General features: G+C 42.1%; 1 protein-coding gene across 2 annotated transcripts in view; it reads right to left on the reverse strand.

Annotated features, from left to right (window-relative positions):
- PARM1 (prostate androgen-regulated mucin-like protein 1) overlaps window positions 1-27,969 on the reverse strand; it is a 100,973-nt gene that overhangs the window by 19,943 nt on the left and 53,061 nt on the right. For both annotated transcript variants that reach the window (XM_075565414.1, XM_075565405.1), the window contains exon 2: window positions 9,884-10,816. In XM_075565414.1, coding sequence (XP_075421529.1) covers window positions 9,884-10,816 — 933 coding nt within the window. The remainder of the gene's footprint in view (window positions 1-9,883; window positions 10,817-27,969) is intronic.

Genomic DNA, 27,969 nt, shown 5'->3' on the forward strand with positions numbered 1-27,969 from the left:
ATAATTACTATAGCGGTTACTAACCGCTAAGTTGATTCAGGGGTTAATGGCCAGTAGTTTGTTTTTTTTATTATTATGTTGCTGCCCACGGAGGACGAGGAGGATGAGGATGGCCATAACCCTGGCAGGGGTAAGTAGAACTTTAATTTACTTTATGCTGGCTGGTTAATGTTTTATTTTTTATGGGCAAATGCACTTTTATCCAAATCTGGATAATTGGAATTTTGGCCATTAATGTACTGTATGTGTTGGGGGGTGGGGGGGGGGGTGTTGGAGGTAGAGCGGGTGGGTAATAGGGTTGTTGTAATTTAATGTTTTATTGGGGGTAGAGGGGGTGGGTGAAAGGGGTACTTGGCCAAGGGTGGGTGGTTAGGCCTTCCGGGCAGGTTGTGGGAGGTGTTAACCCCTTCATTACCATTGTGGCTACCAGGAGGAGCAGAGAGTGAGAGAAAAAGAAGTAATGCACAGAGAGGAACTTTTTGGAAAGGGACAGAGCATTCCAAAGGGCACAGGAGAAAGGAGAGAGGTTGACAGGGGATGGGTATGAGGTTAAAGGGGTTCACACCAGAAGGAGTAGAAGTTGTATGTGGGAGGTGAGGACGAAAGCATACAGAAATAAGGCAGGACCAGGATTGGGAGAGATATCCCCAGAGGTATGTAGGAGAAGCGTGGAAAGAAAGAGAACGTGTGAGGATGATTTGTAATGGTGTGTTTTAGTGCAGGAGGTATAGCTGTGTAGTGTCAGAGAGCGCAGGTAGGAAAGGAGTTCATGTGAACTGAGAAGTGGCGAAGGAAGAAGAGATGGAGATATATGAATAGAGTTAGAGGCTGGTAGAAACAAACATGTATTTTGAAAAGACGTGAGGTCAGAGCAAATATAAATAGTAGCTGCGGCATGGCAGCAATAGTTTAGAGCTGAGATGTGCCGTCTTGGATAGATAATATCCTCCTTTCTAGCGCAGTTCGAATTCAGGATCCAGGGCCAATAGGTGTTCTGTTGTCCACTTGTTCCACTCCTGTTGAACACCCTGTTAAACTCCCCACTGCTTGTCACATTAAAAAGGGCCACTTTAAAGATGGACTTCTTTACATGTAGGCTGCTCCCCAGCAGATGGCTGCTCCCCCAGTCTGTCTCTAGCTATATATAGTAAGTCTAACAAGTCACCTGAGTGAATTAAGTTCTACCCAGAAAGCTCAATTAGCACGTGAGGCACATAAAAACAAATGTTATTTTTGATCAGACAGTTCTCCTACCCAGGCACAGCAAAGGGTTAGTTGGAGACAGGGTTTAAAGATGTTTTTACCCAGGTGTTAGCAGTTGAAATTACTAAAGATATGGTAAATGCTAATGATATGAAAATGGAGGTGTTTCCTTTAACAACACCTACTGTATCCCCAGAGTGTTTGGGGAGGTAAATAAGCAACTTGGGACTATAGTAAAATAAGACCTCTCTCTCCCTCTCCATCTATCTGAATCTACATCTCTCTCTCTTCATCTCTCTCGTGCTCTCGTTTCAGGGTCTGGATGGGAGAAACGTCACATTTAGGTATGAGATACTTAAGGCGAGTCATGTTATTTCAAGCTAACGTGAGGCACTGCTAACTTAACATGGTGTTAAGACTGTTAATCAAACGGACGTTGTTCTTGCATCTAATTAACCTTGTGGATAGGCATTGACCTCAGGGAAAATAACATCTGATAATGATTTTGATAACGTCCCATTATTAGCACTGAGCTAACGGAGCTTTGTGGATCTGGGCTCAAGTGTTATGTTATATATTAAACAATTGGCAGTGCGTATCTTTTTCGGTCACTTAAATATGGCATACATAATCAGTGTTTTGGTGATTTACAGCTATCTAATCTACATGATTCCACCAGAGGGAGAGTGTAGCCAGACTGGTTTCCTTGGCTACTAAGCCTGCCCTCCCTGGCAGTAAGTCCTGGTAAGAGCAGGCCTGCCAGGAGTTATCATGGGTTTTTCCCACTCGCAGTAGCTACTTGAGTGACAGGGGAGGCTGTGGGACTAGGCCTGTGTGTGTCCAATCACTGAATTCATACCTGGTACCTACTTCCCTTGTACTTAAGGAGCTGCACTGCTAAATTTAGTCAGTGCCTCTACCTCATTGAGAGAGGCTGGTCTACCCTAACAACTGTGCAGGGCTCTGCCAAGTGTGTACTCCCCGCCCTAGGGGAGTGGATGGGTGACTATACACTTTACTTCACCAGGGAATAAGGGAAGAGCATGGACTGCTTCGGGTGCCCTTGGCTTGGAGTGGAGGTCCAGGGTACATACTGAGGGTGAAGCCCCAAGAAGTGAGCTGTGTATGCTGTAACATCTGCCAGTGCACTAAATAAAGTGATCCTATTGAAATATATCCTCTTGCCTGAGACTGCACACCAAAGATCTGTATCTCACAATTTCCACTGCAGTGAGCTCAATTACAAATACCACAGCGGGTACATTACATTGCAAATATGAACTGTGTTTATTTAATCCGACTGCATCGCCCTCTCTCTTATTTTACAATGTGCTTTTGAGGTTTATTATTACCGTAAAATACGTTGCCCCTGTGTTTGGCAAGATAGGAGAAAGGAAGAGGCACACAAATTGTAGTGGAATCAAATGATTTCAAATGTATTGATGCATCAGAGCTAACAATAGTAACGTTTCAGGACAAGCAGTCCCTTCCTCAGACCAAACGTGACGCCGTCAGTCACTGTGGGCAGACATCTTAAGGCGGTGTTTGGTCTGAGGAAGGGACTGCTTGTCCTGAAACGTTACTATTGTTAGCTCTGATGCATCATTACATTTGAAATCATTTGATTCCACTACAATTTGTGTGCCTCTTCCTTTCTCCTATCTTGCTATTACTTTGGATCCAGCTTTGGGATGCCAGGATCAACGGAAGGTGAGCACCAAATGTAAACTCCTTAAAAAAAAATTCTTTAAAACAGTGGTGTGCCACCTATAATCTCCTTTGTATTGCCCCTGTGTTTGGAACAGGAATCAGCATATTTATCAGCAGGGATATAATGCCATGTACGGAGTCGTTTTGTTCCTCATGGACAGTTAACAAATCAATTGAAAATTTACAGTAAATGTTTACATGCATTCTGAATAAATGTGCTCCCTTTTTCCATCAAATGTTGATGAATATCCAAATATTTGAGGAGAATCTGTGGCAGAATCAAACTATTTATCTAACTAACACAAACACCAACCCACAATATATATATATATATATATATATATATATATATATATATATATATATATATATATATGAACAACAAGAAAAGAAAGCGCCCGATCCTAGTGCAGCATGAAAAAATACAATTTAATAAAAATGAATAGAACCAACAAATGCAAACTCACAAACAAATGAAAAATAAAAGCATGTAATGAGTATACTCATTCGCCAACCGCCCACGATATGCCTCTGTTTGCGCGCCAATCTCTCCGTCTGTGTAGTCCCAGCTCTTCCGGACCGACATCCAACAGGGGATACAGGAATGAGACCGCCACAGTGTGACCCGGAAGTCCTCCACACTATCAGTGTATTCCGGATATGAGGTCTGTTGCTCGTGACCCCACAACACAAGGGCTGACCAGAAAAGTCTCTCTAATGTCCCACAAGTGGTCCGTGGTGAATGGGCAGTATAGAACGAGTATAAAAATATACCAGCAGTGTAGCAGCAGCTCGAAAACGCTCTTCCCTACGCGTTTCTTCACTCTACGGTGATTTTTTTTATAGTGAGTCAATCAGCCATTTTATTGATCTATTAGCCTTTGCTAATTCCTTATTGTGCATACAAACACAGTATATCCATTTTGTGTATTTTAGTGTGAGTATACACCTAAGGAGCGCAGTCTTTTTCTTTTTGTGTATATATATATATATATATATATATATATATATATGTGTGTGTGTGTTTCCCCCACCCTCTGGGAGATTTCACTACTACATGGTGTGGTGTGCATACCTGCTGGCTTACAATAGATCTAAATCTCCTGCAGTCTTGTGGAGGAAAACAGGACAGGCTTCTGGGGTAGGATCTGATTCTCTCGGTGTCAGGGCCTCCATCTTTTGCAGGCTCCAAGGATGTGGAGAAGATCTATTGTAAGCCAGCAGGTATGCACACCACACCATGTAGTAGTGAAATCTCCCAGAGGGTGGGGGAAACACCTATATATATATAGGGACAGAAGGGATACAAACCAAAGACCATTGCCAAAACTATTACATCTGCAATAAAAGCCCCACGAGAACACCTGCTACAATACAGACAGAAATAACCTACCACACGCATACCACTAGTGACCACATACAACCCTACCCTAGAGGGTATACGAAAAATAATCAAAGATCTGCAACCCATGCTGACAGAGGATGCGACATTAAAATAAATCTTTCCCAAACCTCCCATTCTTGCATTCCGGCAACCACCAAACTTCAAACAGAAATTAGTCAGCAGAAAACTTCACAACGATTTTAAAGACATGGATAATGGCAACAAACGCTGCAAACTCTGCAAACATATTTGCCACGATCCCACAGCCAGTCACAACCATAGAACATTCAATGTTAAAGGATCATACAGCTGCACATCCAGGAATATAGTGTATATGATTCAGTGCAACAAATGTGACCAAGGTTGCTACATTGGGGAAACCAGCCAAAAACTACAAGGAAGAATGAATATGCACAGACACTCTATACTCCATCACGAAGAAGGAAATACTGCTCACCTGTGGGACATCACTTCTCACAACCAGATCATTCCATAAATGATCTAAAAATCAAAATCCTCAATGGAATGTTTAAAAGCACACAAGAACGGAAAACATTTGAAAACTCTTTGACACCAAAACCAAAGGACTTAATGCGGACATGGGTTTTCTCACACCCTATCAAAATTGCTTGTAATTATCCTGCTTGCCTCTATTCTTATCCACACTTTCTCTTCCCCCCCCCCCCCAGTATCCCTCCCCCTCCCCACCTTTTCTTTGACACTGTCCCCTGGCTTCAAACACTTAACACCCTACCTTATCTACAGTAAATATCTGTTGTTGTTTTTTTTCCCCCTCTCTCCACACTGTTTTAGCCATTGAACCCTTTGTATATCAGTATTGCTTGACCTGAAGGAGAGGAAAACTCTCGAATGCTTGTCCCATGACATAAATTGTTAGTCCAATAAAAAAGGTATCACCGAATACTGAAGAACTCATTTATTCTGCAATATATATATATTGTGCGTTGGTGTTTGTGTTAGTTAGATAAATAGTTTGATTCTGCCACAGATTCTCCTCAAATATTTGGATATTCATCCACATTTGATGGAAAAAGGGAGCACATTTATTCAGAATGCATGTAAACATTTACTGTAAATTTGCAATTGATTTGTTAACTGTCCGTGAGGAACAAAACGACTCCGTACATGGCATTATATCCCTGCTGATAAATATGCTGATTCCTGTTCCAAACACAGGGGCAACTTATTTTACGGTAATAATAAACCTCAAAAGCACATTGTAAAATAAGAGAGAGGGAGATGCAGTCAGGGATTAAATAAACACAGTTCATATTTGCAATGTAATGTACCCGCTGTGGTATTTGTAATTGAGCTCACTGCAGTGGAAATTGTGAGATACAGATCTTTGGTGTGTGGTGTCAAATAGTCTGACATTAAACTTTAGCATTTTATGGTCTACAACAGAGTACAGTTTGCTTAGCATTCATTGTGTGTGCAGCTCTGCCTTGAAATCAATATACTACAAAAATGTCAGGTAATGATACCATGATGAACAACCATTTATCTCTAAATATCTCAGCCCATTAAATTCAACAAAGGTTGAATCAGGCGGACTTATGTCTTTTTTCCCAACATCTACTATGTTACTATTTACATCTGTATAGAGTTCAAAAGAAAAGGTATTTTCGTTTGTTTGCATCAGCGTCAAACGTAAGAAATGTGTAAATCATGTATCGTGTACTTTAGTGCGGATTTTGTCCGTGGCTAATGATGTTTAGAGTTACAGGAAATCAAGCCATTTGCACCTTTTTGTTATAATGTCCTGTCAATGTACTGTATGCAGTGCTGTTCATATCATTTTTATTGCAGGAACCATAAATTCCTGCCCCAAAGTGATTATAATTGAAATTTAGTGCCTGAGGCACAGGGTGACAAAATGACTATAACCCCAAAAATTACCCAAGGTCACAAGAAGATCTGAAACAATGAAGTTAACCTTGTTCAGCAAATAAAAATACCACTTGTGAGCACATTCACGTGTCTCAGGCAGGTCTGCAACCCTGCCCTTCCCCTATCTCTTAGCATACAATGCTTCCCCGCAGCTAGGGATTCTGGGAAATTACATGAAAATAACCACACAGTGTCACCTTTTCCTTCATGTCCATTTTAACATGGACCCCTATAAACCTATGCCTGCCGCATTACACAGCGTTTCAGCACAGCCTGAGCTAAAGAATTGCATAGCCAGTAACCCTTGTTCAGCACCCCCAGTGACATTACACTTATGTTTTTTCTCCATGGAAATGATAAAACATGTTTGGGGGAATGTATAAAGCAGGGGTGTGCAAACTGGGGGGCGCTAGATTTTTGGGATGAGTGGGGGCACGGCAGTTATAGAGGTCCCGCGCTCTCCTCCCAGGTATTTAAATTAAATGCCGGGGCACCGCGCGAGGCCTCTATAACACACTTACCTTCCCTTCCAGCGACGCATCATCATGGTAACCCGGCGTCAAATGAAGCCACTGGGTCACGTGACGTCACATTACCATGGCGACGTGACATCACATGACCCTGTGCGCCGTATAGTACAATGGCTATTTCTCACATATACAGCCCAATGACTACTAGAAAACTATGAGACGTGACTTCTGGGAGCCCACTCACATCAACGACTGGGTCACGTGGGCCCGGCTTGGGTGTCACGGGTCATATACAGTATCTGTTCAAGACCTTTGACCTTTAACCCTTTGCTGCGAGCGCTCTGGCAGGGGTAGCGCTTATCTATTATTTAATGGTTAAATAAAGAAGCTGCGACCTTCCACCTCCAGACCTTGTCTTGTCGTTATTTGTGTGTTACTTATGTGGGGTTCTGGGTACTCGGGGTAGAGGGGAGCTCCCTGGTTGTCTCCCAGGTCAAGATCTCATGATAAGATATGTACCTGTCAGCTGTTCTTTTAACCTCTCCGCTATGTCTCAAGCTGGTTCAGTTACGTCAAACAAAATTGTCTTCATTGCCTTCATACTTTGAAAAGTTCATTTCAAAGTAAAAATGCCCACCCCAGCCTCAAGCACACTAACAAAAAAAACAAGATCATCACACAGATTTCTGTACGGTTATTTCAGAACTGTAAAGAATGTGAGATTTGCATTAAGGTTCAGCAACTGTAATTATTTGCACGTGCCAATGCTGCTTCTTGATTCATTGTCCATTGCTTTTTATTTATTTGTAAAAGGAGGTTCGTTGCAACCATCAAATGGTCATTTGAACAAAGGTTTCTGTTTGGGTGATCAACATGTGTTTTGCAATGAATGCATACGGTAGTTCTGCAGGTTTTCTACAGTTCGTAAAACACAACGAAATTTGCGAATTTGTTTGGCAACATTTTTGCGTAAAAATGGCAGACCTCTTTAACTTTTTGCCAAGCATTAAAAGCCAATGTGCAGTGTTAGGCGAACATTATACTCCTTACTTTTGCGCGTGCGATGGACCGCATAGGTTCGCGCACGCCTGCAGCCCTAGCGATCTATGAACATGGCTGCAGGAGATTGGGGAGGCGATGGGGAAACTGGTTCGCCCTCATTGGCTGAACCGCTCGCGTGACACTGACGTCACAAGGCCGCGCTTGAAAATACAAAATGTTTTGTCTCTTCAAAACGCGGTCGCGCCATCGCACACTAAGGGCAGCAGCATAGGGATTAAGACATTTGTGTTTGGCGCAAGCGCCATCGCGCACTATATAATCGCGACCTTACATGGCCCTTTGTACACTGTATTTTTGCAAAATCCCTGCAACATTTGTGACATTTTGTGCAATACAAACTTTCTCTAACATTTCAGAAAAGCCAAGAAAAGTGTTGCAAAGCTACTTTGAAGACATTGGCACATGCCTACTCCTGTGTGCATTTATCTCTCACAAAAGAACGAATTTATCTTTAGCACTTGAACTACCTAAACTAGATACTGACCTGCCAGTTACTAGCTACTTCCCTCATCTTCTGTAAGCTTCCACACTGGATACATTGATGCCCAAAGCAGCTGATATATATTGATGCCAAGCAACTGCCTGAGGGAACTGCTTAAAAATACAAAAGCTATATTTTTAGTTTAGAGGACTCCCACATGCAGATCTGAATGTCAAAGTATGAAATGTTTCTCACACTGCACAATGTGGCTTTCCAAACAAAAGCATCTTTTTCCCATGGCAGCCTCTGCACTGCAGAATAAGGGCATGTTTCCAAGCTCTGTGTTTTATCTGTGCTACAGGCTTACTTTTCACAATTGCATCTGTATGTCTGTATGTCACGCATGCCAATACACATATAAAAGCATTACCGCCATTTCAATTTGTAGAGGAAAAATAATGCAAAACAAAATAGACTTGTATCCTGCGACAGTATAATCAAAGGTGTAAAATGTGAGCTTAGCAAGAGTAGCAGGGCAATAATATCTGCAAGGTTGGTTACTTTAATACTACAGTGGTTAAATTAAAATGCATTCCATACCATACAGCCTAGGTAGTATTAACATTGGCAACTATCCTAACTTTATGTAACAGTACTGAAAGATGACAGCTCTTACAAATTAAGCATGACCTTGCAGGAAGGGAAACAATGATAACATTCTCTAGGTGCAGTAAATATGTGTCAGTGTTGTGTAGGTAATAAATTCGACCCTATCAGCTATGTATATTTATTGCTAGGAACTCAAATTAATACGCAGGACATATAACAGGTTATATATAGACTGTTAATTAAATTGACATATATTGATGTGTGCACATTGGCATGTACATGAAAGAAAAACATCTACAAATGTAACTACATTTGATGATTTTAGTCGTATAATACAATTGCTATTTCTCACATATACAGTCCAATGGCCACTATAAAACAGTTTTTACTGAAATAGAAACAGGATTTATGTTGTCATTAGCCTGAGGTCATTAGGGAGAGGAGCGGCTCAGGGAGTAAAGACACTGACTGGCTCTGAGTTTGACCCCAGGGAACTTTGGGCAAGTCACTTTATCTCACTGTGCCTCAGGCACCAAAAACATAGATTGTAAGCTCCACGGGACAGGGACTGTGTCTGCAAAATGTCTCTGTAAAGCGGTGCATAAAACCAGCAGCACTATACAAGAACAAATTATTCTTATTATTAAGATTAAGATGAAAATGGTATAGCATGATATGGGAAAGCTACTATATGTAGTTGATATCTGCTGTACGAGTGAGATGGAATAGGCTCCTTATTGAATCAAAATATATTAATGCATGGATACTCTAAACTGTCTTGTATATTCAAGAAAGCATACTGAATACTTTCTTTCATGTTTACATTTACCCATCTGCTGGATTTTCATTTACTTTTTAACAACAACATGTACTTGCAGTATTTCTCTTTGTGGGAAAAATGGAAATTACTTTATAAGAAATTGCATGTTACAGTACAGGAAGGATTTTTCTGCACAGTGAAGTGACTGTATACCATCAACACAGTGTATTCATCTGTATATTTCCTTTACTGTAGCTTATTCTATACAGTATGGTTGAATTCCATTCAACAAAGAAAAGGATGAAATAAATATTCAACTTCATTTAATCCACTTGTCATACCACATAACTCACCTGGACTCAAAGATTTCCGTAGTTCTATGTTGTCTGTACTAGAGATATCACCCGTGGAAGATACTTTTGTGGAAAGTGATGGTTGACTTTTGCTTAAATCTGTCGCAATGGCTGGGGCAGTAGTTGATATAGGTTCCACTCCAGCAGATGTCTTCTCAGACAATGTTGTTTCCCGTGTGCTAAAGGATGAAGCAACATTCTCTGTACTGACAGAGGCTTTTATAGCTGTTGTTGTAGGTCCCCCAGTGGATGATGAATTTGTGTCAGTGTCATTTGCCTTTGTTGTATTGGGTGACACAGATGGATTTGTACTCACTGTTGTCTCTGTTTTGGGTGATACAGATGGATTTGTACTCACTGTTGACTCCATGTTGGGTGATACAGATGGATTTGTACTCACCGTTGTCTCTGTTTTGGGTGATACAGATGGATTTGCACTCACTGTTGACTCCATGTTGGGTGATACAGATGGATTTGTACTCACTGTTGACACCATGTTGGGTGATACAGATGGATTTGTACTCACTGTTGAGTCTGTGTTGGATGATGCAGATGGAATTGTACTCACTGAGTTTGCACTAGATGGTGCAGTAGACAAAGGAAGGTCTGTACTCATTGAGTTTGTAGAAGTGACTGAAACTTCAGTTGTTGTTGTTGTTGTCAGCAAGGTTGTAGAATCACTAGCTGAGGATGCTGATAACTCTATGATAGCAGGAGAGATAGTAGAAATGGTTGATAAAGCTTTGGTACTTTTGGTTGCTGACTCAGCAGACACCTCATTTGTAATGGTATTACCACCAGTAGACGCTACTATTGTAGTTTTTGTAGTGGAAACTGTGACAGTGGTTGGTGCTGCAAAGCTTTCAGCTGCTGTTTCTGAAGGAGACGTAGATGAGGCAATGGGAGTTGATTCTGCGAGGACTGCACATAGCCCTGATAAGTAAAGGAACAGTCAATAAGGAACATAAATGTAAACATATACATAAAAGAACAATGCAGGCAACATGAATTCTCGTACAATTGCAATCCATTTTAGCAGCTGGTCAAAAAGAGGCAGATTGATTTCCCTTTAATCACAAGTAGCTGGCACTTAGGCCCATAGTTACATAATAGAAGAGGTTCAAAAAACACATGCCTATCAACTCTTGTTAAGTTTAATCAGCTAAGATACTCTTCCTATATGTATAGCTATACTGTGGTGGGCAAACCAAAAAAAAACAAAAAACAAAGTAGAAAAATAAATTCCTTCCTAACTTCACTAATGGCAAACAAACTCCTCCCTGGATCAACATTGTTACTATGTTTGTTAACGTATTTGCCATACCCTGCATCCCTTTACTTTCTAAAAGGATGTCTATCCTTTTTTTTAAAGATATCTACTCCATCTGCCATCACAGTATCCATGAATAGTACATTTAACATTTTGACTGCTTTTACTGTAAAAAAAAAAAACTTTTTGTGTGCTGCTGGAAAATCTAATTTCCTCTAAACTCAAACGTTGACCCTGTGTCATTTGTACTGTCATTGGGATGAAAAGATTTCTTGAAAGTTCCTTGTATTGACCCTCAATATATTCATAAATAGTAATCATATGCCCCATAGATTACTCTTTTCTAATGTAAATAATCCTAATTTGGATAACTTTTCCTCATAAAACCGACCTATTCCCTTGATTAATTCAGTGGCTCTCCTCTGCAGTTTCAGAGTGTCTTTTTTTTTGAAGAAGAGGTGCCCAAAACTGTACTCCAAGGTGTGGTCTTACTAAGGATGTATACATTGGCAAAATGGCAAAATAATGCTGCCTGCCCTTTCCTTCTACAAATGTAGTACGCGTTATGAAAGCACGCTACCTAATGTTTGCAATCTGTAATGCAAATTTTAATGCAAAATGTATCATGGCTCCATTTGTTTACGAAAAAGTGTGCATTAAAAGGGGTGTGGCCCTCCCTCCCTGGCTTCCTAGGGAGGTTACCTTGGTGTGGTGTGTTTGTGGCTACTCCGTATGGGTTACCTTGGCTCATTTTACTGGAATTCAGGCGGCTGGGTGATGAGGTAGCAAGGTTGTACAAAAACTGTTATTTATTCGTGTCCCCAAACACAGAGACTATTCATCCGTATATTGACACGTTGCACTGTATTTTACATCAGACACACATGTATTCTGATTTTCAATCAGTGCCCTTGCTTAACATTTGAATGAAAGTACATATCTTGTTCCTTTACTGTGATAATACCAGGGCCCCCTCCTAATAGTTGTGCAACCTCTTTCCTAATTATTTAGGTAATACAGTGTACTAGGCCCATTGGGGATCCTAGCATGTCCTGTATACATAACCCAATACCTTTATCTGTTATGGTTACTGCCACTTCCACTTCAGCCTGAGAGGAATGTATATGCAGATCCGCAGTTAGAGCCGTCGGCCAGTATCCAGGACTCCTCGTTACCGAGACCCCTCTGGCTCATGCCATTTCATACTTAGCACTTATCTTGGACTCCCTTAGTCTTCTCTAGGGATCCTAATAAGGTTACTGTCCATGTTTACAACATAATAAAGTTCTGTATGGGGGGCCTGGTCTATTCTAGTACCTTAAGAACACGTGTCTACACTCCCTGAGGCTCCTCTCCTCATGTCCTCCTGGAACCTAATCTTCCAGAACCGTCTCTCCTCCTTAAATACTCCTGTGTGACGTCTGAATCGCCATATAAATCCAGGGTGGGCCTAGCCTACACTAACACTGCTAGCAACCCTTTAGAAAGGGGGTTACACAGGCTTTAAAATGAAAACTAACACAATATTTTTTTTACTGGTACATTAACGAAATGTGCTACAGTATGAATAATGAAACAAGATAGCTGGGGCGCTCCCTAAAGCAGTTAACACGTATTGCAATATCAGAAAAACCTTAAACAACACAAAAAATAATATAAATGGACCACAAATGACTATATCACGCAAGATAAAAAGAAACAAATATACTGGCCCTTTAAATTGTACTGCCGCTCGACCAACAGAGGATCATCCCAGGATCCTCAAGAGGCAATAGAGAAGATGTGATTGTGGACAGCACATGTACTCCCAGAAGAAATCCAGACAGGGGATTGTACCCAGAAGAAATAAAAATGTATGCACAAAAAAGCACAGTATGAACAAACTATTCAGTGCACATAAATGTGTGTAAATGGGAATGGGTAAGAGGATCTCTTAATACTAGGCAATAATCACACGGCCGTGTGTGTGAGTAAAATCACATCAACAGTTTCTTTAGGCTTCTACGATTGATCTCCTATTCAGTCAGCCCTCGTGACCCCACACTACAAGGGGGGATGGCAGGCATCTCTCCCATATTTCAAATAACGGGAATGTGCAGATCCACAAGTTAGATAAATGAACAGTTTATTGATAATAAAACAAATAGCATAGACTCACACATAAGAAATCACTATGCCGCTCCACACGCCGCCTTGAGTCCTCCGTTCGCGGTTTCTTTCCTTCAGGCGTGTCCGACGTCAGGATCGCTCGCAGGGGACTCTTCTTGGCTATGGAAGCCGACAGTGACCAAAAACGTACACCGGCACCCCCTTGTAGCGTGGGGTCACGAGGGCTGACTGAATAGGAGATCAATCGTAGAAGCCTAAAGAAACTGTTGATGTGATTTTACTCACACACACGGCCATGTGATTATTGCCTAGTATTAAGAGATCCTCTTACCCATTCCCATTTACACACATTTATGTGCACTGAATAGTTTGTTCATACTGTGCTTTTTTGTGCATTCATTATTATTTCTTCTGGGTACAATCCCGTCTGGATTTCTTCTGGGAGTACATGTGCTGTCCACAATCACATCTTCTCTACAGTATGAATAATGGCTGCTACATGTCTACCACTTTGTATGTATGATTATATCCAGTTAGCTTTTACAGGAAAAGGTTCCATTTATGACCACTCAATGCTGATTCTTTAAAGTCCTACTCATGTGTGAGGATTCTTGGGGTGTGCATGCTCATCTATGTACCCCGCGGGGAGGTTATAAACAACCGGGTTGTCCAGTTATACCCTTTCACAGACACATGTCCACGTGAGCAGGTGTTAATGTGACGAGGTCTGTAGTCCAACTTCTGCACCTATCTGTCAGCACCAAAATATTACACAGCTAAACCCAGGACAAGTCAGAGCTCCAATTATATTGTTTGTAAGACAGGGTGTTATTGAGGTTATTTTAATAAAAACTGTAAGTAAGTGTACAGTAGTTTCTACTGCTATTTGCTTTGTGCGATGTTACAGAGGGGGGTGGGGGAGAAGAATCTAGATAATCAAATAGTAAGGGGTGGAATGTAGAATTAGGAAGTTTCAGTAATTAAACTGTGATAATGTGTTTAATGAAAACTATTTAAAATGGCCTCTCACCCTTTCTTTAGTATTCTTGTAATATTCTCTACTATGTTTTATTGAAATGAGGACAATATAAATATACAATGCTGAGTATATGTTTAGAACCATATAACAAGAAAAAATACTTGAATATGAATGTAAACAATGACACCATATATTCTGTGTTTCCGTTACACTGGAACAATAACAAGAAGGACAATGTCTCCAAATATAGAAGCTACAACTGGTGTTTTCTGTATTCTTCATGCAAATAGATTTTGTGCAAGGCAGACTGATCATTTTCCTGTCAAATGTATATGATTCCTGAAATTAAATGTTTTCCCTGTGTATACAGGCTTAAAAAAAAAACCTGCATTCACTTCCTCTGACATTCAGGGAATGTGATTTGCTTTCTAACACTCCGAGGGGATTAACTCTCCTAAATAGGAAGCAATGTAATATAGCACTGCCATGTAATGCAGTAACAATGTACTGTATTGGACTAAAAGAAGACTGTGGGGGTCATTTGATGTTGTCCAAAACAATTTTGGGCCAATAATGTGCGAATTAACCCCTATAAGTTTGTGATTCTAAGATCACTGTTGACACTCCTTATGGCAATAAAAACTATACTGAATAAAAAGTAATTTAGGAGAGTAAAACAACATAAAAACTACAGTAAATATAACAAAATGTAAAACTACCTTTGACACCTGTAAAGGAAATGAAAAAAATATATATATTTTTCACAATAAAGCACCTCATAAAGTACTGGTTTTGTGTGTATATGAGTAGTTAGCGGTGTGAAGTGGTCCTTATTCAATATAATGTTAAAGCAGCAATTCTACTGGAGCTCATTAGTGGTTTCATTGCGTCTGCGGACCTTCCAAACTCACCAGATAAAAAATACATATATGTACCAGTTTTCTGACATAAAATATGGATAAACATGGCGCTAGACTACAAAACATCGCGCTTGTGACGGTGAAGGGGCAACCAGGCTCACTAATAAAGGTCAAGCCCTCGTGGTTGCCTAGAGTGTCAGCTCTTGGACCTGGCTGTCGTGTATGACTGCTACGTATTTTATGAAAATATGCGACAATAACAGAGATTGCTAGGCTATGAGTTTCAGGGTGGGTTTGATGGAGAAAGTCTTTAAAGATTGTGGCTATGTAGCGGGGTTCCCGAGTTCCATGATACCCCAAAGATGTACCCGGAAATCAGGTAAGATTCTCAGCTACATTGAGGCACAATGCGCCGGTCAAACGCCTACCCTGAAAAGTTCTTGCAGCTCACCGCCAGGAGTCCCTGCTTCAGCACAGACCAGAGAGATAAAAAGGGGCATAGGGATTTGTGTATCCCGGGTATAGTCAGGGATCCCTGGTTTAGTCCCCCACAGTCTATGCTCAAACCCACGGACCCGGTATAGGGGTTCGGGGTATCTCCAACTATGTATAAAGTTGCGAGCTTCGGTACAATTGAAGCAACCCTGAAAATTAACCTAAGCATTATTTGAAGCAACTTTTATTAAAACTTCTTATAGGAAGGTCTAGGAGCTCTGAAAATGAATCTGCGCATCTTTTCAGTAGATCCTAGGGGATGCGAGACTTTGAAGAATTTTGTATGATTTTTATGAACATGGTGTATAACAGTGTGTATGTATATGCTCTGTATATGAACTGGGGAATTTCCAAAACCGTGGTTCCGAGAGACCAGATGACCACCAAGCTTGGTGCCACTGTGTCTGGTCGGGTCCTGAGTCTCAGGATGATGAAAGTCTCAGAGATGCCAAGGTGTTAGGGCGGGCGGAGTACCGGAGTTACACTCAAGTACCCACGTCCCGACATGAATAAGGGTTATCCAGCAACTATTTGCCCAGACTCTGAGGAGCCTGGCACAACAGGGGGCTCAATATGCTAAGTGGCAGAGGTGGCAGGTTGGCACATGCCCCTTAGCAGAATTGAAATCAGTGCTTGCCCAGCTTCAGACTACCGGCAATTCTGTGATAGGCTGGTAGGAAAATTCCCATGCGCTGATTGGCTGTAGCGTTTTATGAATGGGACTCAAAATCCTATAAGTAACCTAGCAGCCAATCAGGTCGAGAGATTCTAAGCGCCAAGACAGTAGCGTCATATTTGAATTGACCAAAAGATACTCTGAGAGAAATAGACGCGAGCCGGCTTCAGAAATTTTCGAAGTCCCACTTTTCGCGGCCAAGTTTTCAGAATAGAACATAGCGGTCGCGGCTGGAACTACAAACCCAAATGAGTGCCAGGACGCGTGGTACTGTACTATCTCCCGGTGAAGGGATTTTGGCATCTCCGGAGCAGATACAGCACTGGCGTCTGGTAACGCATGCCGAGTTGAATTCCAGGACTTTTCGGGTACATTTCGGTCAACCAAAGACTTTGTTTTAAGGACTATCTGAGTTAGAAAGGGTTATTTTTTAGCCCAGATCCCCCAGTAATTGTGTTTCCCTCTGTATAATTGTAATTCACTGTGTGTATGTCTGTTTCAATGGAATACATGACAATTTGTTTTACTCCTTGGTTTTGCTCAATGAATGATCCCGGTTTAAAGGTGTAATTGCCTGGTCTCCCGTGACAGCGCTAGACTACAAACATGGCCACCGAGATCACCAATAAAAATGAAAATGTAATTTATGGGGGAATCTTACAAGGGCATTGCAGCTTTTCTATTAATCCCAGTGGCCATATTGTTTCACCAATTTGCCTGGTGGAACCATGGTCCACCCATCATTGACTCTGAACCGGAATGTTCCCGGACGTCAGAGGACCACTGATCAGCTCAGGAGAGATAATATAAAAATCAGCTTTACAAACTGAATAGGAAACATGTGCTCTGAATGTTGAGGTCAGTCTTTGCTGCTATACTGTGTGCTGGATTTGGAAAGTGCTTGTGCTCCATGGCGGACATTTTTAAACTGGGAATTATTTATCTTATGAAATCTTTTAAATTACTTTAAGGGGTCTATTCATGAAAGTGCAAGCAAATCTGTGTAAAATCACACAAAATTCCCAGCAATTTGAAATGATTTCAAAATGGAAGCTCTTGCAATATTTAGTAACATTCACCTATGCAAAAAGATTGTTGGCAAATGCATGTACTTTATGCCCTCAAATAAAATGCATGCCCCTGCTTATATACCACAACCCTAGTACACTTACTCAACTCGCGGTGAGATGTAGTGAAAAGATGAATATGCCAATATGGTAACTGATATATATATATATGCAAAAATATGCAACTAAAATATACATATATGATACTAATTTAAATATATCTCATCACAATTTGAATAATTCAACTAATGTCAGGGGCATTTGTGGGGTACATAAGGGGACATCTGCACAGGCGAAAATAGTTAAATGAATATAACACATGGGGGTATATTCTCTAAACTGTGAGATCGCTAGTCTGTGCGGTCTGACTCAGAAGCAGAGCGGACTTCAAAGGGACTTCCATGTCAGATGGCACGGATCGGCAATCTTGCAGCGTAGAGAATATACCTCAATGCGTTTCTGTGCCAGTTTCCACGGATATGGCATTCTCGCACATTAATGACTTGGCCCTTAAAAGTTAAAAAGTTCCATATCTTGATTGACACATGATTTTATATGGAAATTACATTATATTTTCTTTTGCAATGTACGCAGTTAATTAATTATGGGTAAAATAAGCAATATGAACTCAGCAAAGCACATTATACTGGATATATTCAACTGAAGCTCAAAATAAATGACACCGTATTGAGCATACCGTAGGCAGAGATCTAATGAAATGTAATTCTATTGTAGGAAAATGGCCACATTTAATAGAAAAATACATTTAATCTAAGGTTGGGCACTTTCACTCTGGTTTTGGTAGAAATATTTTTTTGTTGAGGTTTTGGACATGGTTTTAGTACAAAAATGTTTTTGTGTTTTGCTTCTGGTTTTGCCAAAACTTGTCTTGTTTGGTTTGGAATTTCTGCCAAATTATGCAAAAAAACTGCTGTTTATATGCTGCACTTAAAATTAATTTAAAATATATGGCGAGAAACAGCCCAAGATTTTACTCTACTGTAGAGATGGAAACTTGGCCTGGTTCTGGTTCTGAATAATTTTTGGATTTTGGTTCTAAAAATCTTGGGGGTTTTGGTTCTGTGCTTGGATTTGTGATGTAAGGTTCTGGTAGGATCTGTTTTCACACACCCATTGCATACAGTATGTGTAAACTCTTCCTTTCTGTCCATGTAAATTGTTGCTCAATTAATACTCACAAAATTAGACTAACATTTAAAAAAAAAATATGCATACAAAAAAATATAACAGATTCATTGTCTATAACTAAGCATCAACACATTCCCCTTGTAAGAAGCTTCATATGTTAATTGAACGCTATTTGGCAGAATTAATTTCCCATATTTAATGCCAGAGGAACCTGCACCACGGTTCAGTGTTAAGAAGACCAATTCTTCAAACAGTTTACTATTTGTGTTTATTAAGATCATGAGCACGTTATTTTTTTATTTGGTACGGTAGTTTTTATAGTGAACAATACGTAATGTGCATACAAGTCTGTGAAGCATTTCTCTATAAAATGTCAGAGATTAGACTACAAATCGTGCCAATTTAAGGAAGTGGTCAAAACTATCTATAGTTCACACAACGCTCCTAGCATAATTAATTCTAGCGCTTACAAATGTGTAACCTATATATCATGTGAACAGAGTCATGGCATGCTGGTGAGATGCAAGTGATCAGCTATCATGTATGTATGTATGTCTTTATTTATACAGGCATACCCTGCATTAACGTACGCATGTATGTAAAGCGAAAATGTTCTTAAAGTGAAGCACTACCTTTTTTCCACTTATCGATGCATGTACTGTACAGCAATCGTCATATACGTGCATAACTGATGTAAATAACGCATTTGTAACAGGCTCTATAGTCTCCCCGCTTGCGCAAAGCTTCGGTACAGGTAGGGAGCCGGTATTGCTGTTCAGGATATGCTGACAGGCAGGCGCATGTGCGAGCTGCCATTTACCTATTGGGCGATATGTCCTTACTCGCGAGTGTCCTTAGACCGTGGTATGCCTGTATAGCATCATTAATGTACATAGCGCTTCACAGCAGTAATACATGTGACAATCATATAAATAACAAATAATATAAATAACACATAAAGGTGAGAAGTGCTTCAGACATAAAAGTAACATTTAGGAAAATTAGTCCCTGCACCAAAGAGCTTAAAATCTAATTGGTAGATTGGAAGAACGTACAGAGACAGTAGGAGTGTGTCTGCAATTGGCCAAGGTTAATGTATGAGGTGTAAATTATCAACCATGGAGCTACCCATATGCTTCCTTAAGCAGGTGTGTTTTAAGATGGGTAAAGAGGTGCTAGTCAGATATTGAGGGGAAGGGCATTCCAGAGGTTTGGGACAGCCAGTGAGAAGGGTTTAAGGCGGGAGAAGGCTTCAGATACAAAAGGGGCTTGAGCAGAACACAAGAGTCGGGATGGTGTATAGCGAGAAATTAGGGGATCATGAGAAATCATGTCCAGTTTCTGAAGATACTATCTTTCTCAGTCTGCCTGTACATTGCTTTGTCGGCTTCCTATATACTGGTATAGTTGCAGATGAAGAAATGTACTGTTAGTGATATAAAAGCAGTACAGTAATGCTTTGTATGTTTAAAGATATAGGAGGGCCGTGTATTCACATTTCCTGCATGCAAAATTAGTATGAATCTGAGACCTACAGTATCATCACTTTTGTAATGTTACAATTTCGCAGCTTCATCTTGATCAGTTTTTTGCCCATACAATAGCCCCTAATAATCCTTCATCCATAAATCCCATAGTCTTACATATATGCACTGTATTTGAAATAACATGAAAGTACTCATCATCGTAACACCATCTTTACCATTTCTCTGATACATACAGTACCTAAAGCAGCAATACACATTTCATTTTTTTTATGATGGGTCTTCAGAGGGTCTCTGAAGCTGAGCTGTGTAAATTTCAGCTCCAGGGACCTCCTGCTTCCAGAGATACTTACCTCTAAGTGCTGCCGGTATCCTGTGCAGTTTAAATGTCCTGGTCACACTGGCCAATAGGAAGTCACAACGGACGACATCACAGCTTCCTATTGGCCCACGTGACGCGGGAAATTTAAACGCCGCCATTATATTAGGTACAGAATTTCTCTGGCTGCAGAGATACCGGCACCGCTACGGAGTTAAGTATCTCTGGAAGCAGGGGGTCCACAGAGCTAAAATTAGCACAGTTCAGCTCCGGTGACCCCTGCTTCAATCCTGTAATAAAATAATAATAATATGTTGAATTGTTCAAAGATAAACAAATGGCAAGGACTGCACACATTTAAAATAAGGCCATGTATAATCTTCTTTTACAACCTTGAAACTGAAATATAGAAGAAATGTGGAAGTATTATATATGTTTGGTTATCTTGGAATAAAGTATAATTTATTAAATATGTTTGAAAGACTGTGGCCATCTCACTTGGTTTAAACGCTAATTCCCCCCTCCCTCCCCCAGCTGATGTGCTGATGATTATGGCCCTCACCTCACAGTATTGCACTGCCGAAACGTCGGAACATATGGCACAATAAATATCTTTGATTAAGTCCGTGTGCCTGCATCCTATTTGCTCACTGGCTACTTTTGGGACCCCTGGATTTCCCTAGACACAGGGCACCGGCAGCTAAGTACCCCCCTCTTAGCTTATTTTTTTGAGTGCATGCATTATCACTCTTCATTAAACACACTGAGATTTTCAGTTAGGGTGTTTGCAACCATACGAACAGAAAAGAGAAAGCATGAGTCATTCAGCTCATAAGCCATGATAAAGATTAAAGCATCAGCCCACGTTACCCTATTTCATATATCAATATATTAGACCTGGGGTTTCCCCGCGAGCTAGATCCTGGTACTCTGAGCTCTGGCGACCGTCCTGGAACAGAATATGTGTCTGGGGGACATAAAATGGGCACCGGAGTCAGCCTCATTCCAGGAGATCAGGAAATGAATTGCAGATTTCTATTGGTGACCCTGTGGTCATCTTTTCTTTGCCTGGTGCACACACGATTGAAAGTCAGGGAAATCACTTAACTGGTAATGGGGTGCAGGCAGAAGGACAGGGATCACCTTCCAGTCCCGAAAATATAAAGAACAAAACATCTGCAGCACTCACCATCAAGATACAAAAAGGAAATTTATTCCCAATTTGTCCCTTGCTCTCTCATCCCCCTCCCTCACTTACGTGTCTGAGGTGGACGGGAAGAAGAAGCTGTTGGCTGGAGAAGACGATCACTTGGGCAGCAGGAGGCGTTTGATGGCTAAAGGCATGCGGCGGCAGCAGCAGGGAAGTATTCAGATTCATGTGAGCAGCAAGAGAAAAGCCGGGTAGTAGCGCCCCCTGCGGTCCGACCTGGAAGTCTTCAGTGACTTTACTGAAGACTTCTGGGTCGGACCGCAGCCGGCTTTTCTCCATAGTAGGAAATCAAAGTGAACAGGAAAGGGGTGGGGAAAGTGTTGCTAAGCAACAAGCAACAACAAGGGAGTGGCTATGTACATGGTAAGAGTAATACAGGTATAGGCAGAAGACTGAGCATAGGCAGATGTACTGTAGCATATAGAAATGGACAAATGCATAACATCCTAAGCATACAATGTTAAAGGTGGGAGACCTGTACAATAAGATCAATGACTTCTCAAAATAAAGATAGATAAACAAAATAGTTACTCTGTTAATATATGTGTGGACAGAAAATGGCCGCTCACAACATCAAAACAGAAACAACATATACAGTATATCTGTGGATGTAGCCGGGCTCCCCTCTCTCGCACGTGTTGTGGTATTATGGGAGGGTTGCAGCAGGGCAGGGAACGCTCCGGTATATCGGAGGTTCCGCGACTTCAGGGCGCCGCCATATTGATTACTGGCGCAGGCGCAGCAGGAGGTGGAGTTGGCTAGGGAGCAGAGGTTGCGCATGCGCGGACATAGCTGCCAAAGCCCGCGAAGGAGGAATAGTTCCTATAGGGTGGAGCGTAGGGGACTACGAGTCCCAGCAGTCACCGCAAGACCATGTGACGCCAGGGACCCCATGGGGTGGCTGGAATATCGGGAGGAAGAGAGATAGGGTCGGACGGGCGCGCACGTTGTTCAGAGCTAGCGGGAGGAGGAAGGAGACGGAGCTCCATGTGTAGGGAGGCACCCAGCCCCTACCTAGGCCTTATACCCCGGCCCAGTTAGGCCCTGAGTCCCCGTAGAGTGGAGCGGAGATAGTGATTGGCCCCAGACAGGTTCCAGTTTCCCTTACTGTGCCAGTTCAGAGACAAAGTAAAGAGACAGTACACATCTAGGTGAAAAAATAGGTGCAAAATTAGCGCTCATGCAAAACAAATGATACACAAATGGGCTCAGGCTCAGACCCCACTACCGTCGCTGCAGTCGTCTGGGCGGGATCGCCCCGGACGGCTATTGCTGGATCCAGTTGCATCTGATCCTTTGTGAAGATCCTTGGCAGGCCCGGGTACTGGAGTGCCCGGCAGGTAACCATCACCAAGTGCACCAACGATATCATATTCCATTCACAAGGGACCTAGTGGCTGCGCAGTTACACACATATATCTCACTTGAGTGTGGGGACATATTGTGTGGGGTTATTGGACATGGGGTGGGATCACCCGGTGTAGGGGGGAAGCGTCCTGCGAGACGCGGTAGTAGTGTCTCCTCTAGGGAGGGGCACCTGTTGATATTGCCACTGCTAATTGAGTAAAGTCATTCGGTTGTTTTATATGCTGTGTGTGTGTGGAGTGATATACAATTGTCCTGCGAGGAACCACTCCCCCTCTGGTGGGAGCCATAGCCGGTGGAGGCGCTGCACCAAGTATGAGGTATTACCTATTATTACGTTTGCCCCAGGCTCTCCGTGGCGGAGGCTCAGGCCCTGCGAGCCTACAGGTTATACAGCATATGGTAGTGGTCTGTGTTCACTAGGAAACAGGGCTACATGTATTATACAGTATATGTATGCATGTGTATTAATATATGCTGGACCCAACCTTGTTGCTATGGGGATCCATGCCTCACACAGGGCTATTTAAGGAGGAGAGACTAGGTTCCCGGAGGTTCAGAGTACCGGAGCCTCTGGGAATGTAGATAATGTTCATAAAGTAATAGCATAGACCGGCCCGCCCACCCCCCGTTTTGTTATGTTGTAGATAGGGGCAGTACACCTTAAGTTAGGAGCCCCTAAAGACAGGATGGAGGCTTGAACAGTTCAATGAAAGGAATACGGCACACCATTGAGGTCCCCAAGAGATCAAGAGAGAGGGCTCCCAGGTGCTTGCTGATCAGCTCTAACCACGGGTCAGTGCTAAAGTTCCTCATCAGGTATTGGGGCAAGTAATAGGAGACCCGTCAGGATTTCTTGTAGGGGCCCCCGAAAGACAAAAGGGGGACTGGGTTCCACACCTACTTAAAGAAACTAAGTCAGGGTACCTCCATATGAGTGTTAAGAGTGGGCACTGATGGAAGAAACGTATTCATGTATGTCTTTGTATGAAATACTGCATAAAGTGTAAAAAAATGTGAATGAGAGGTCCCTGTGCTTGGGGACACGAATAAATGAAAGTTGTACTATAACATTTCCGGCTCCCATTATATTACAACCTTACAACCTTATCGCCCAGCCGCCTGAATACCAGCACCCTGAGTCAAGGTAAACCACGCAGAGTAGCCATATATAGACCACACCGATGTGACCTCCCTAGGATGCCAGGCAGGGAGGGTTACATATATATATGTGCGTGTGTGTAATTTGTATGTATGTATGTATATATAAATATATATATAAATAAATATATAATATATATATATATATATATATAATATATATATATATATATATATATAATATATATATGTATGTTCCTGGAGGGAACTGCTTCTTTAAAAGATAAAGTAGAACTTTACTCTGAGATGGTGGTAAACTTTAAATGTGCTTTTTTGCAAAGATGCACTACAAAATAACTTTCCTTTTATGATCCATTGAAAAATAAAAACATGAATTGCATTGTGATTTAATTAAAACCTAGATTTTAATTACATTTTAATGAGCTGTGGTGTTTAATGCAGCACTGAGAATTAGGATGTGCATTGGTATTGTGTTATTGCCTTTTAATCAATTGGACCTACTCAGCAGTACCCTTGTTAATATTATAAGGGTTACGAGTATAATTTAGGTAGGACCGTCTTATCAAGTGTGTATCCCTGACTGCATTCACATCTCTTTGCTGTGTATTTCTGGTGGTAGTAAATTAGGCTGGAAGGTTTTACAGGTAATACAAAAAGGCTTTATTGAAATAGTTGCACACACTAAAACCAACAGGCGAGACGAAGCGCTGTTATAGCGTGAAACGCGTAGAGGAGGAGGTTGTGGTGTAGGCTGTTGGTTTTAGTGTGTGCAACTATTTCAATAAAGCCTTTTTGTATTATCCTCGGAGTTGAAGTGAAGCTTGACTGATTGCTGTGGCGCCGGATACATCCCTGTATACCTGCATATTTCCTCTTCCGGACGCACGCTTCGGGAACTGGAACCAAGGAGAGTTGAGATCCAGGACGGAAGAGCTGACAGGGGTAAGCATTGTGCCCCTGAGCCCCGACTTTAATTGTGGTCCCTGTATACTCTCCGATTGCTGTTCCCTTCTGTCATTACGATTACACCTTTTGGTGTCAATATATCCAGCGTCACGCCTGAGCGCACGACAGCATCAGACCTCTGGAAGGTTTTACAGTACATCACTAGTTCGCAGAAATGATCCCTACCATCAATTTATATGTATGAATTAATATTGATCTGAGGCTTTATATCTACACAGAATCTGAATGTGCTGATCAGGAGGGCACAAGCAACGTGTTGCAATGCAGTTAATCACAGAAGAGACTAAGGGGCTATTTACGTAGAGGTTGTTATGCAATCGTACCTTTAGTTGTTGGCACAAATGTATTTGGTTAATCTAATGCATTGGAGAATGACGAGCCACTACCACCATCTCCGAGGTGGCAGCCAAAAAACCCTGCCGTTAATTATGTACTGATTTATGTTATTGTTTTTGGTAGTGCTGCAGTAATACTGTGGCCATGCCCCCAAACACGCCCCTTTTCCTGATGTAAATGTTACTATGAGTATTACACGATGCGCGGAACACAAACGCGGATGTCAGTGCAGTAAATCAGCTTCACAAACGCCGATTGGCGGATGCACAAGTTACTCGAAGATTTGTAATCTGTTTTCAATAATTTGGTCCTTTTTTTCCTTTTCATACGTACTGTAGCACCTTATCAATGTTCTCTTTAATCCAAAGTATCACATACAAATTTGGGTGTGTGATCCACAAATGTTTTCCATATATTTCTAATGAGATATTTGGAATAAACATGTTTAAATGTATCACTAGAAACAAATATTTATTTCTCACATTAAGTCAACTGTCTGAATGTTCAATAATATTTAGTAATTGATGTAAATTCATTCAGTCACATTATGAAAATAATAAAAGCGTTAGGATTTTTTTAGGGGAGAAACATATATTCTATATGAATTCATGTTGTACCAATGGAAACAGTCTGCATAGACTCAATCTCCTTTAATTAACACGACGAATGAGGATTCATTTTCAGGTAACAAATAACCAAAATCATGCAAACAGACCAATAATTATTACTAGATACAGTAATGCCCCTATCCTAGTTGGTTCCTTAATTAGTTGGGTCATGTAATTGTCCATACCCATACATATGTTTCCTTTAGTTGTACTGATAATCTCATGACTCTAGTCAGTATTTCAGTAATTAAAACATGACCTAGTTTTGTTGACTTTTTCATGTGCAAACATAGTTTGGCTTTTTCAGTCTCACAAATAGTCTGGTGATTACCTTGTCTCACACTGTCACACAGTGTCTCACACTGTCACATACTGTCACTCTGTCACACTGACACCCTGTCACTGTCATGGTCTCACACTGACACACTGTCACTCACTGTCACACACTGTCAAACACTGTCACTCACACTCTCACTATGTCTCGCACACTCTCATACACACCCGCACGCAGGGTGGGCCTCCACACGGAAGGGGGGGCCTCCGCACAGAAGGGGGGGCCTCCGCACAGAAGGGGCGTCCGCCGCACAGAAGGGGGGGGGCGCTGCACAGAAGGGGGAACCACCGCCCGGAAGGCAGGGGCCTCCGCATGGCAGCGTGGGCCTTCACACTGTAGGGGGGACCGCCGCCCGGCAGGGGGGGCCAAGACACAGTAGAGGGGGCCTGCGCATGGCAGCGCGGGCCGCCGCACGGCAGGGGGGGCCGAGACACAGAATGGAGACATGGCAGGGAAGGGAATGGAAACATGGGAGGAGAGGCAGGGAAGGGAATGGAGACATGGCAGGGAAGGGAATGGAAACATGGGAGGAGAGGCAGGGAAGGGAATGGAGACATGGCAGGGAAGGGAATGGAAACATGGGAGGAGAGGCAGGGAAGGGAATGGAGACATGGCAGGGAAGGGAATGGAAACATGGGAGGAGAGGCAGGGAATGGAATGGAGACATGGCAGGGAAGGGAATGGAAACATGGGAGGAGAGGCAGGGAAGGGAATGGAGACATGGCAGGGAAGGGAATGGAAACATGGGAGGAGAGGCAGGGAAGGGAATGGAGACATGGCAGGGAAGGGAATGGAAACATGGGAGGAGAGGCAGGGAAGGGAATGGAGACATGGCAGGGAAGGGAATGGAAACATGGGAGGAGAGGCAGGGAAGGGAATGGAGACATGGCAGGGAAGGGAATGGAAACATGGGAGGAGAGGCAGGGAAGGGAATGGAGACATGGCAGGGAAGGGAATGGAAACATGGGAGGAGAGGCAGGGAAGGGAATGGAGACATGGCAGGGAAGGGAATGGAGACATGGCAGGGAAGGGAATGGAGACATGGGAGGAGAGGCAGGGAAGAGAATGGAGGCATGGGGCTTACTTTCTTGCTCCATGCAGCAGGATCCAAAGGGAGGGGCCACCGTCACAGCGCGGGCTCACATAGAGCTTGGCTGCCTGCCCAAAAAATCCTGGCAGCAGGCCAGCAAGTCGTGTCATCCAATCAGGAAGGTGGATTTTTTTTTTTTTTTTGGTTTGTTTGGTGCGAGCAGGGAAATTAATTAAAAACCTCGTGGCTGCTTGGCAAGTCGCCAGCCGCCAATATCCTGTCGTTGTTTCATTCTTTGGCTATTATGCCAAAAGGATAAAACTCTACTAGACCTATATCACCATAAGGAAGAAAGGGAGGACTTGAATTTATTGATAAGAAAGATGATGTTGATCCCCGCATTACGTCCATTGGGTTTCAGTGTGCTCAGAGAGTAAATCCAAAAGGACTCTCGTTGTGCTAGTTTTTGTTATTTCTATCTCCCCGTCTCTGGTCTATTGGGATATATTCTGGTCCTCTGGCTCGCTGACCTTTGGGATCTTGGTTATGTGACTGAAAAAAATGTTGTGAAATGCTGCGTAACATAAACACTTTTTTCATGTTTCTAATATGCCTGTCGAAGGGGCCAGGGTCCTTGAAACGTTGCTCTATTGTGCACATATACCGGGGAAAGGAAATGTTAGCAGACACACACTGTGTGTGCTGCT

The sequence above is a fragment of the Ascaphus truei genome, chromosome 1 (genome assembly GCF_040206685.1).
Source record: "Ascaphus truei isolate aAscTru1 chromosome 1, aAscTru1.hap1, whole genome shotgun sequence".
Lineage (NCBI taxonomy): Eukaryota > Metazoa > Chordata > Amphibia > Anura > Ascaphidae > Ascaphus > Ascaphus truei.